This window comes from Coenobita brevimanus, chromosome 96 (assembly GCF_032717465.1).
Source record: "Coenobita brevimanus isolate Jiangsu-jjx chromosome 96, ASM3271746v2, whole genome shotgun sequence".
In the NCBI taxonomy this organism is placed as follows: Eukaryota; Metazoa; Arthropoda; class Malacostraca; order Decapoda; family Coenobitidae; genus Coenobita; species Coenobita brevimanus.
This window is the reverse complement of record NC_137049.1, coordinates 22,033,764-22,046,453: the sequence shown is the minus strand read 5'-3', so window position 1 is coordinate 22,046,453 and position 12,690 is coordinate 22,033,764. Positions and strand designations below refer to the sequence as shown.

General features: G+C 38.3%; 1 protein-coding gene across 1 annotated transcript in view; it reads left to right on the top strand.

The window, feature by feature from the left end:
• Schip1 (Schwannomin interacting protein 1) overlaps positions 1 to 5,501 on the top strand; it is a 96,266-nt gene extending 90,765 nt beyond the window's left edge. Inside the window, exon 9 of the mRNA XM_080283035.1 lies at positions 2,771 to 5,501. Coding sequence (XP_080139161.1) covers positions 2,771 to 2,951 — 181 coding nt within the window. The 3' untranslated portion in view covers positions 2,952 to 5,501. The remainder of the gene's footprint in view (positions 1 to 2,770) is intronic.
• Positions 5,502 to 12,690: the final 7,189 nt, after the last annotated feature.

The window sequence follows — 12,690 nt, the reverse complement described above, 5'->3', positions numbered from 1 at the left end:
CAGTCATTGGCATCAGTCTGCATATCAGGCTTATTGACAATGCATATGTGTGTGTTGTAATCATTGACTAATTCAAACATGATCATGGGTTCCTTGGTTGTGCGGTCTTGTTTCCCAGCAGCCTGCATCTCACCCTTGTGAGTTGTGGTAGGCATGCTGACCTTCTTCCAGTCATGTCATTGGATGGCTAACATGTTACCACATTTCCTGATGAGTAAAGCCCCATCTCAGTTGTGGCAGTGAAGGTAGGATAATGCTTCATGTTGGGCCTGACAGTGCTGCAGGTTCCTGTCCTAAGTTCAAGGAGAAATTTTGTCAGTGCTGGAGATAAGTAGAAGTTTTCAGTGATCAGAATGTAGTTAGCCACAAAATTCTTGTCCATTAGCACTTTCACAGTGACACCTGAGAAGCCATGCAGGTCATCACTTGGGATATCCACATCTGATGCTGAGTACACTACAAAGTCCAGCTTATCTCGAGTCATTCAATCACAGATGACAAAAAAATCTGATGTCAAAATGATGACATTGAATGACATGCACTGGGTAAATTGCCAGTCATTCCTGGAACAAAACAGCCAACACATCCGCCTTGACTTTCAGGAAAGACCAGACAAGCTTCGCGAAAGACTCCTTTAGCATGGTCAGAATTTGGCAAAATTTCCACAGCCTGTGATTGGATGTAGGTCCCAGGTTGGGGGCAGAGTATCGGAATCATAGTATGGCAAGGTATCTGTCCGACACCATAAACTTCCCAAAGTCAGGTGTGGCTAAGAGTGTCCGTGATCCAGCAGTCCCGTATGGCATGCTTTTTTATGTGTACCATCACCGACTTCCAGAGAATACCACTCCCTCACGTTTGATCTGTCACGGGAAGGGTGGTTGAGCCAGTGTAGGGAGATTTCCTAGTGATAGTTGATCTCGTGCACCAAGTATATTGTCAAAAACAATAAAAAAACAAATACCATGAAAAAATCCAAGATGTGCAAGTTGGCTGTCCCGGGGGAATCTGTCTCAACACCTGCCTGAGAATCATCAAAGGCAGCTGCCACAGGCTTAAACCCTTTCCCGTCACCCTATGCAAAAGTTTTCATTGTCCCTACACATGGACTTTGGGACAATGGAAACATGAACCACATAAACCTCAGCCTCTTGAACAGCCAGCATGCCCACATGCATAGCATGCATAGCCTCTTGAAGAGGAGGCAGGAGAGGGAGAATAAGATGAATCAGAGGATGATGGGTCACCATGCGGTGATGCCTGGGGAGTGTTTGGAGGCGATGCTGCCTCCTGTGGTTGCCAACGTGGTCACCCCTGTGGTGCTAAGGGTGCAGATGAAGGGCCAGGCTGTTTGGGATATCCCATGTGAAGTGACTGGGTCAGTGTTGGTGGTGGAGGCATGGATCCACTGCATTGCTGTTACGTAGGTGGCTGGGTGGCAAATATGCAGCATTTGTTCCACATGACTTCCAGCCACCCAATCCTCAGCATCCGAGTCTGACACTTCAGAAGAGTCTCCTGAGGTGCCAGAAGGGTAGGGGATGTCAGCAGGCATTAGGGGATCGTCAGATTTGAAGTTATGGAAGGAGGCACAAGGGCAGCATGGGGCATTGTTGCTCTTCCCTTAATAACTCCCGCTGTCATATGTCCTCTCTCTTCTTGATAACGATGACACCATTATTTTTAACCATGCCAATTAGGCTTTCACTCAGCCCCTACCCTGGACGCGTGAGAGGCATGGCAGGTGTCAAGCAACCACTCGCGACAGGGAGAGAATCAGATGACACGGATTCAGAACCCTCCCTTTTTTCACTATTTTGGCAAGCAGAAAACTGGCCTTGGCACCCACGTGCCTCCTAGAGCCTACATCACTCATTGGACGCCATAGAAAATAGGTAGGAATTAGAACACTGGTGGGAAACACAAAGCAGCGATAGCCATCAGCTGGGCACCCCCAGACACCTGTATTATTATGGCTATGGCCATTATCCGAGCTTTAGGGGTTAAGGGTGGAAGGAGGCATGGTAGGCCAAGAAAATGGATGATTATGGTGAGTGAATGTATAAAAAAGCAAGTTATGAAAGTTGATGGGATGTGGGAACTGACAAAAGATTAAGTTGGCTGGACAATTTAGTTTATATGGAGGAATACTGAGTTGGATGAATTACATTTTATATGGAGGAATATGACGTGGGTTTACTACCTCTTTTTAAACTTGAAGGTCAGCCAGTTTAGTCGGTCTGGTAGGTAATGTGAAGCATATCTATAAAGGAAAAAACAAATGTGCAGCTGCTTAGGCTTGTGAAGTAGTCAGGAATCCAGAGGCGTGAATAGTTAATGAATGTATGGCCTATTTCATTGGGCATGCTGTTGATTAGTTCTCCATCTATCATGTCTTCTCTTTCCTCGCTTTCTGGATCCTACCTCACCCCATCCTTAGGTGGGAAAGAGAGATCGGGATGATGATGAAGATTTAGTAAGTAGAATATTTAAACAGTGTATGCAGGAAGTGGATGATATAATTCAGTTTAGCAGTTTTCTTGTTTATATCAGAGCTTCACCTGTGCACATCTTATCCCCTTTTATGGTAAACAGGATTAACTGATTAATCTTTTCTGCACAAAATAATAACACAAGGTTTCACTTCATGTTGTATTTCTATTCCACTTCTGTACATAACTCAGTCAATAATGTTGTGATATACTGTACACTTACTTTGTGGGAAAAAAAAAAAAAAACTCACTGGGTACTGTATTTATTCTTTCTGCAGTGGAGCAAAGGAATTGTATGTACGGGAAGACAACAACAGCAACAGTAAGACATCCTCCCCCACTCCTAACCAACCTCATGCCCCCTCCTCCACTCCACCCCTTTCTCGAACACCACCCAACTCCACCCCACCCCACAAAGCTAGGACTCCAGGCAAGCTGCGAGGTATTGTGAAGAAATGATACAGTCATCGTAGCCGCCACTGTTGGACGCTTCTCTGAGGTGGCGGCTAGCTTGGTGGATGGGAAGCTTGGACTGAGAAGCATAAAGTAACTGGAGATAATTGTTCTGTCATAACTAACCCATGTGTTTCTTGAAAGGGTAAGAAGACATAGGAGGAATTTGCACTCTCCTTTCCCTGCCCTTCCAGGGAAAGTGGGATTTGTTTTGGCAGAGAAATTTCAAAAGTTTGTTTTGAATCTCTGTCCTAGCTCGGTGGCTCCACGGTTTTACAAGAGGCTTGGTGGAGGCTGGATGGAGATCTTTGGTGCTGGGTTTAGTGAATGACAATAGGCTCAATGCAGTGACTACGGCAACAATGGTAAGGCTTATGGGAGATGGTGTGCTGGTAATTCCTGAGGCCTAGAGAGACACTGTTTGCCTTTTACATTAATGCTTTGGAGACTGAAAATACTGTATAAGTAATGACAAGCGATACTGTTCAAAATCTAAAAGTATTTTTGTTGAATTATTAAAAACAAATGTGTTAGAAGTAATAATCTATTGGTGCGATTAATAATGGCTGTACATGCCTTGTGTGACAAAACAAATGGTTACTGCAAGAATTCAGCTCAAGTGCTTGTAAAATCTAGTGATAGCTTCCTGAGTGTGTGAAAGTGACCAATCGAAATGAAAAAAAGTTGTTCAAAATAAAATGTCTGGCGTGAGTGTGATTAAGGTAGATAAAAATGCTCCAAGTTCTCTGTTAGTCCAGTGCTTAACTGACATTTATTGAAAGAAAGTGCAAGGACATTTATTGAAAGAGAGAAAGTGCAAGGATATTTTCAGTATGAACTAGTGGTAGACATCTCTGAAGATTCAAATGTAAAAAGAAGTTTATTGTGACTACTGATATGCAGCTGTTGGTAAGTGTGGAAGAGTGTAATGTGACAATTGAATTATGTTCCCTCTGATTGGAGCTATGTGTAACATCTTAGTACATTCAGAGTGTAGCTGGGTAAGGAGCTAACTGTGTAAGAAGTACCATTTACATTGAGAGATGTCTTGCACCTCTGTGATTTCTATTTTTGTTTGAAAAATAGAAAAATAATCTTATTAGGGCTTATTTATTTATACAGTGTAAGTAAAGAAAGCTGGCAGTGTGACTTGGGAACTCAGGCTAGTGTGAATCAACTTAAGCAGTTCACAATTAAGTAGGATAACATATACATTCATTATTATGTTTTTACATGCACTATAGGATATTAAAACAAATTACCATTACAGTTAATCATCATATTTTGTCTTTGCTGAATGCAGTACAGAACTCACAGTATATAACACTATTATCTGTATAAATAATATATATATATTTTTTCCATATGGTTTAGTATGTTAACATTTCTTTATTGTAAATCCTTGTTCCAAATACATACAGTGTATGACTTGCATGGCATTATGAGCATCTTCATAAATGGACAGCTAATGGAATTACCATAGCTACTATTATTTTTTTATTTCAGTCTGTATGCTTGTTGGGCAGTTAATAATTGTTCTGTACTTTTTATAGACTGTATACTATAAGTTTTCAGTTTTACACCCCAATACAGTGTTTTAGCAACTAACAATAAGAGACACAATATTTACATACGAGTATCTCTTAAGGCTATATTTCAATAACAGTCTGTACATGTTACCTAATATATTATTTATAAATTATTGTAATGTATAAAATAAAAGCTATTAGATATTATAAAATAAATTGCCATACTTATAAGTTTAGTATAATACAAACAGGCAGAATGATTTTATGAATTATTAAAGAAGTAGGAATTTCATATTTCTAAAAAATCAGTACAGTGAATTAGACTTATATCCAAATTGTGAATTCCAGTTATAATAATAATAATAGTAATAATAATAATAACTAATGATAATAATAATAATAATTAATAATAATAATAACAACAACATATAATTTGATAATGAGCTTAAGTACCATAATGCATACAAGCTTTAGTGTGCACCAGTAGTGCTTTGAATAAAAAATTACTGTTCATTGCACTGTACATTCATTTTCCAAAATAGTCTTCATTGTTGATCTGCAAACATCCTGGTCCATAAAGAAATGAACAATAAAGGTTAGAGCAAAATAAAAAATGGTAAGAGTTGACCATAAGTTAGGTTATCTGCAGGTTGGATATAAGGATTTTTACTGTAAAAAGTATGTACAATATTATATTTTCATATCTAGAAGTCTCTGCTCTGTAGTTTGCCTCAGATTTATTGATATAGTTTGACAGTTCAAGAATTACGCAAACTAAGACACTATAACCTAATAAGATTTTCCTATGCAAATTTTGTTTTAATACATGTGATAACTCTTCAGTGAACCGCAAATAATGACATGCCATTAGCATACATTCAGTTGAACATTAGGTAAACAGGTGTGGTTTATAGAATTAGGGAGATTTGCCAAGATCAGCATGAAGAGCAAAGTGTAATTTATTTTAATCTTGAATCGGCATTACAGTTAAGGGATCCGAGTAAAAAAAAAAAAAAAAAAAAAAAAAGAGAGAGAGAGAGAGAGAGAGAGAGAGAGAGAGACAAAAAAAAGGATGATCAACACCCTCTTGTAACTCAGGTTTTTATCCCCAGTAAGAAAAAGAGATGCTGAAAGATTCTGCTTTCTGCCTTCCTATTCCTCCCCAGAAAACTGAGAATAATGTTCCTCTTATAACTGAATTTGTTCCTTCATGAAGAACAAAACATAACGAGGTTGTCCGTCTTCCTTTCCTTGTCCTTTCTAAAGAGAAAATGTGATAATTTTTCTTGTAACCAAGATTTGTTTTTGCTGAAAGATCATGAAACATTTTCCCTTCCCTCTTCAGAAAATTGGCAGTGATTATTTTCCTTTCACAACATAAGATTTGATTTTTTAATTTTTATTACCCTATTTTTGTTTTTATTTTATTTTATTCATTCATTCATTCATTTATTTTTTAACTTATTTTTACTGGAAGAACAAGAATCTAAGATGATGATTCAACATTTCCTCAGTCCGTGAAAAAAGCTGATCTATGTTATGAGAGAGAGTTGGTCACGGGTTTATTGATATATCTGGGTATAGATACACTCACCTGTTTACCACTGGCCCTTGAATCCAGTGATGTATTTTTTGTTAATGATTGCTACCACCAGATGATTTTATTCATGTAGGAGGGACTTTTCAAAAAAGAGGATGTTAGATATTGACATCATTAACCTTCTAAGTACTTGAGCTTGCTTTAACCTGCATTGGAGTGTCTGGTAGCAGCAAGAATATAGTAAGAACTACATCAGTGGAATGACGTGGTTAAAAAATCAGTCTTGAATGCTCTGCGACATTGTAAGTAAGACTCTTTTTCGTGGTAAATAAACACAAGATTAGTGTGTTCTTGCTTCATATTCATGATATTGAAAATGTGTTCTTGGCTGATTGCATTTTAGTTTGATCATCAGTCAAAACCCCTTCAATTCAGTGACATATTTCAGTATTCTTATTTTCAGGCAATTTTATTCAGCTTGGCATGGATTGTTAGAACTGGAGTGATTTGCTATAGCATCAGTTAACCACTTCATAGTGAAAGGCCATTCCTAACCTGAAGATTTGTACTGGAGGTAAGATAACAACAATAAACTGAAATGATACGTCATTGTATTGAAGGGATTTATGCATTGGCTAACGACAACAAAACTCGCACATGGGTCAGTACAGCTTTCACTGTGTTTAGTGGAGGTTATTCAGTAAGCAATTTATAGTTTTATTGTATTAATAACTCAAGAGTTTCTGTGGATTCAGTACAGTAATTTATCACTGACTGTGTCTGTCCATCAGTTCTTTTATCTTAAGGTGACATTGACAATAGTTCATATAAATCATTTGTGGGTAGTGGAGAGGTGTATATTACAGATTTATATAATCTTTATCTGCATATCTCAATTTGATGCAGCCACATTTAAATTTATGTTTATAATTATGTAGATGAGGAAGATACTGTACTCTGTAATGGGACTGCCAACCATCTAATTACAGTACATATACCCATCCGTAAATTAACAACAGGGAGGAACTGTAGTTATTTTTTGAAAGTGAAGAGGGCAGTGAGAGTAGCTAACGTGAAGTGTCAGTGAGATGCAAGAATGAAGACTTCCCTTAGATATTGTTAAAAAAAACAAATAAATAAAACCCTCATACCTATTGCATGGCAAGTTATTAGATAGCTCATTATACAGAACTAGTGAAGCCTAATTGTGTGTATGTATGTCTGTGTACATGTGCGTGTGTGTGGTTTCCTGCAGTCCTTCCAAGGAAACTTAACTCTGTCACTCGATGTCTTCTATATTTTTTCCGTCTCTCTTCAGATGATATAATTCAGCTTAGGAGAGGTTTTCGAACTGGTGGGGTAAGATGTAGCTTTCAGTAACCCTTGCACTAATATCTGCTGCTCTCCAAAGCTGAGTAATACCATATGGAGGAAAGAAGAATAAAATGAAAGTGAAGTAAGTGTATGGAAGGAGTTAGTTAATAATAATAATAATACTAATAATAATAATATTGCTTCCAAATTGTTTGAGGAACTATTTACCCACTTAGAGGAGATACACATACCAGTACTTTCATAACTCCTGATGCTTTGGTAGACTATTGACCGCTGATATCAGTGTTTCGCATAGCTCACCGTAGTTCCCATAGGATCTGCATGGCTAATACAGTATACATTATTACATCGTATATATATTACACCTTCATTGCTAGCATGCAATCTCTGGGGCATATTAAAGTTATCCAGATTCTTGAAAGTTATTAGATACCTCTCCATATATATATCAGTATATATATATACATATATACATTATATACTCAAACATAGAGCAAATCTTAGTGCTACTGGTGTTGAGTGGAGAGTTGTTTGATGTGTAATCCTTTTAGCTGACATTTTACTGTGAACCTTACTTTAATTCAAATTAGTAGGGCATAACTGTTAGCTATAACATTTTTCTGTGAACCATACTTTTAATTTGGAATAGTAAAGTATGACTCAGATGTTGAACTAGAGAGGCAGAACCATAGATGGACTCTTATTTATTTTTTTTATTTTTTATTTTTTATTTATGTAAGAGAAGTGTGTACACAAAGGAAATGTAAAGCAATTACTGTATCCAAGCAGTATGTGTCTTAGGATATAGAGAAGGAAAACTAATAGGATGTGGAAAGAAGAACCAGAACTTTTTATTTTTTTATTTAGTGCATGGATGTAAGAGAAGTGGATACACAAAAGGAACGGAAGGCAATTGTATCCAAGCAATATCTGTGTCTTAGGATTTGCTGGGTCCACTTATAAAACCCATTCTTGCATTGACTCCTTGAATCTGGTGACATCTTTTTAGGTTTCATCTTGCTGTTACCTGATGATTTTACTCAGATTAGGAGAGGCCCTTTACAGTGAAGGAGTTAATGGAGGCTGTATCAGCTCTTCCCAACTTCCCAGCCTGAAAATTCTGACCTTAAGTGAACAGAATCATCTGGAGATTGCAAGACCAATATAAGTATCTAAAAAGACATCTTCAGATTGAAGAGGCTATTATTTTGCTAGGATATGAAATAGGCCAATTGTGGTTGATTTCTGCAATGTGACGTCCCATTTTCATGTGATAGCGCTGTGTTGTGTATACTGTAGTCTTCTGCTGGGGAGTATATTACACTGTATTTACTTGTGTATGCTGGGGAGGGAGTACAGGTATTGCTCACTCTGTGATCTGTTTAACATTTTTAATTTTTAAAATACCTTTTTCAGGATAACACCACCCAGTTTTTGCTTTGATGGTAACTCAGAGAGGCCCCCCCAAAAAGAAAACATTTAAAAATATTGTGAGCTGTGATTTGAAATAAGTGAATGATATATGCCTGTAATAGCAACATTGCTGAAAATAAAAGCCTACGAGTGGAGCCTGGACTGGTAAGCCTTAACTGTCTCATAATCGGAAGTATCCATTTTCATCGTGTTTCATAACTGATATTTATCAGCAATGATTTATATTAGCAGTATGTCTTGTTGTATGTTGTCATGAAGTATATTTATGTTGATTTTGGATTTCATTTAGGTGAAATATCCCCTAGAGGGCCAACCTTGGGACTCCCAGATGTGTTTTCACCATTTAACTCAAATTATAATGTTACTATTTAGGGTAAAACAATCCAATTCTTAAGTGAGAGTTACCTGTATAATGTTTACTTGTGTGGGTAGTCAAGTCTTCCACAGAGAGTACAATTAGCCAGGATATAAGTGTATGTGTGACTTGCCCTAATGTATTGCCTCTTTTCTGCGCCATGTTATGCGCCTTAGGGCCAGGTCAGTTGGTGGATGGGTGACCAAACGCTACCCAGATGCTGCAGATTCATTGTCATAATAGCAGGTCCCTTACGTCAGAGGGCCTTAAAGTCGTGTTAAAGCAACAAAATCATTACACTTTTCCCACTCTATTCCTCTGTTTCCTCACTGCATTAACTCTGGAAGGCAAAAGATGTTTTTTTCTACTCCTCTTTCACACAGCACACATATACTGTATGTAGATCACCAGGATCAGAACAGCACACAATAAAGTGTGTGCTATCTTATAATACACATTATTTAAGCAAATGTTAGATCATCCATTACTCATGCAGCTGTGAAATTGTAAGTTTATCCTGTAAACCGAATAAGCATAGCTTCCCCCTTTTAGAAATCAGTTATTCAACTACAGTACTAGTGGCTTCACGTACAGAAAATTATATAAAGTACAGTATCTATTGTTATTGTGTCGTGCATTCAATAATTCTGAAATTTAATGAAGTCTTCAGCCATTCACTATCCCACTGCACTTCTAGAGGTTTCCAACAGTCAGAGATTCAACAAGCAAGCTCTCATTTGCTTCAAGGGCCTACCCTTTGTGCTGTATTCACAGCACTAAGGGATATGTTTCTCTGAAGAAATTTCAGACAAGCATAAAACTTATATCCCACAAACCTTGACAAGCACAATGTATAACATTATCCTTTGTAGCTTTTTATCAGCCTTAGCATTGCAACTTCCTGATCCTAAAATTCCAGGAAAGTATTGTAATTTTCAGTAAATTTTTGTTGCACTTTGCTGATGTACCAGATAATAGTTTTTTCTTAAATGAAGAATAAAGATTTTCAGTCCTACAGATATAACTATTGTAAGGTTCCATTTAAAGGAAGTACTGTACTTTTTTTAATTACTGCTATTTTCAGCACAACACAGCTTAAAGCATATAGCTATCATTTATTTTGCTTCTGTGATCTGACCTGTAAATATTTATTTCAAATAAAAAGTTTTAGCTCTAATAATTGTTTATTTTCAAGTTCCTTTTGCCAGCTTTGGCTTAAACTTACATAACACTGTCTGTGGGCTGAACAGGTAGCCTAGGGGCAATACTCCATCCTCCCCCTTCTTCATACTGTATATGGTTCAATACATAAACTGAACACTCAAACGATGAGAATTTCTCTAAGTACTGTACAATACTGTAGCTGGATGACTGACTTTCCTGCTACAAAAGCTACAGTAGTGAAGTGCAAAACCTTTTGTAAGATGGATGGTCTCTCATGCATCATACACAGCAGTCTCATGTAGCTAAATCTAGGATCACTAGTCAGAAAACACACACATTTCAGTGAACTAGTCAGAAAACACACACATTTCAGTGAACATTATTTTTGTTTTGTGGTAGGTGGGGGGCACTCACCATCCACTCATTTGATGTAGTGCTGCTCTCGGGTATCTGCCTTTTCCTCTCCTCCATCCTTCTTTCCTTCCATCCTCTTCTATCTTTCATTCCTTCATTCTTTCCTTGTCCTTCTGCCTACGGGTGACTTTACTCTCCCACTTCTGTCTTTCCTTCATTCTTTCCTCTTCCTTCTGCCTGTGGGTGACTCTACATTGAGTGACAAGCCAAATCGTTTCCTGAACACCAGGAAATCATTTACTATGCTGGGTGGTAACCATATAACCAAATTTTGGTGCCTGGTGGTTTAATGAGTAATTACGGCCCTCCAGTCGGATTGAGCCAGTGAAGGTTTATATCCATGGGGTGGTTGGGGTTTATGGCTCATGTAATGCCACTCAGGGATGAGTGAGGCTGGTCACTCTCATCTTAAACGTCAGGACCAACTTGCCTAGCCCCGGGCTCCTACGCTTCTCATGGGGCAATGTAGGATTGGATGATGAATGAATGAATGTATGAATTACTTCTGTTTTTGAAATACAATAAGAAAAGTTTAAAATTGCTGCTATGCATTTGGGGACAAATATTGCATGTGAGCAAAAACTGTTAACCAAATTTAACCTTTTTTTCTTTGTTACATTGGCTTAAGACACTCCATTTAGATGTGATCTGTAAAGGTTTAAACTGGGGTTTATTGCTCACATAATGCCATTCATGGGAAGTGCATGGACTGAGTTGCTGAGTGTTGGACTCCTACACTGCTAATGGGGCAATAAAGGCATTATGCCAGAACAAAAGAAATACAGTAGTTACGACCAAGATACAGTGGTAGGGGGATGCCAGCCTGGCCAGGAAGGGGGGTCAAGTGCAAGATGGAGGGGGGTAGAAAAGGTGGCAGAGCGAGGGAAGGTAGTAGGGGCAGCTCCAGGTGTGGTTGTGGCATGTATGCTGCCTCGGTGGTGTGTCCAAAACGTGGTGGGGGCAGTGCTCAGGGATGAGGCTACACTTGACAGCTGGTGGGCAGAAAAAGTCCCTGAAAAACTTGTGTGAAAAAGAAACAGCACTGTACTGTACTTTCAAGAATACTTTCTGAATATGAAACACCAGTAAGTGTTGAATCATTGTAGGTAATGGACTGTACAATTCAGCCACACACACAGTGCAGTGACATGTCACAAACATGCTACAATAGCTACTATGCTTAAATATAGTATATCATTATTCATCCAGATATGCCATTTACACTACCCTACAGTACTCTATAGTACTGTGTGTATTTCTTTGTAATTTTTTTTTTTTTTTTTGCATATTATGCACTGTATAATACTGTTTTATATTTCAGGTAAAATGTATTATACTGCAGGCATAACCTACTGGTCACTATTTTATACAAGATCTGTTAATATTTGTGGTAGGTGGGGATGCCCAACAACCACTCACTCCATGTAGCGCTGCCTTCAGGTGACCCTATAGCCTACTGAGTGACAAGCCAAATGGTTTCCTGTAAACTAGGAAACCATTTACTATGTTGCATGGTAACCATATAACCAAATGATGCCTAGAGGTTTAGTGGGTTAAGGGTGTCCAAGCAGGCTGAGTCAGTACGGGTATGTACTGTACATATCCGAGGTATGGTTGAAGTTTATTGCACACACAATGCCACTTGCAGGAGCTAGTGAAGGTGGTCACCCACTGCTTAACCCCTGCCAGGCTGATTCTTTGTAAGGTACTGTACAGTATCTCATATGAGACTTGAAGCTGCAGCTTGGCATGTGCAGACCGTCATTGTGCTTCATATGAGGTCTGCAGCCCGGCAAGTGTTAAATGTCAAGAATAAGTAGAACCCCTGATAGAGGAAAAAATTGAGATGATGATGATGAATCTACTAACATCACATGGCAAGTATCTACATATATGTCTCCTGCATATACTGTTCATACTATATAATATGTTTTTACCAACATACTCGTTTTATAGGCTCACCTCTTGAGTTGA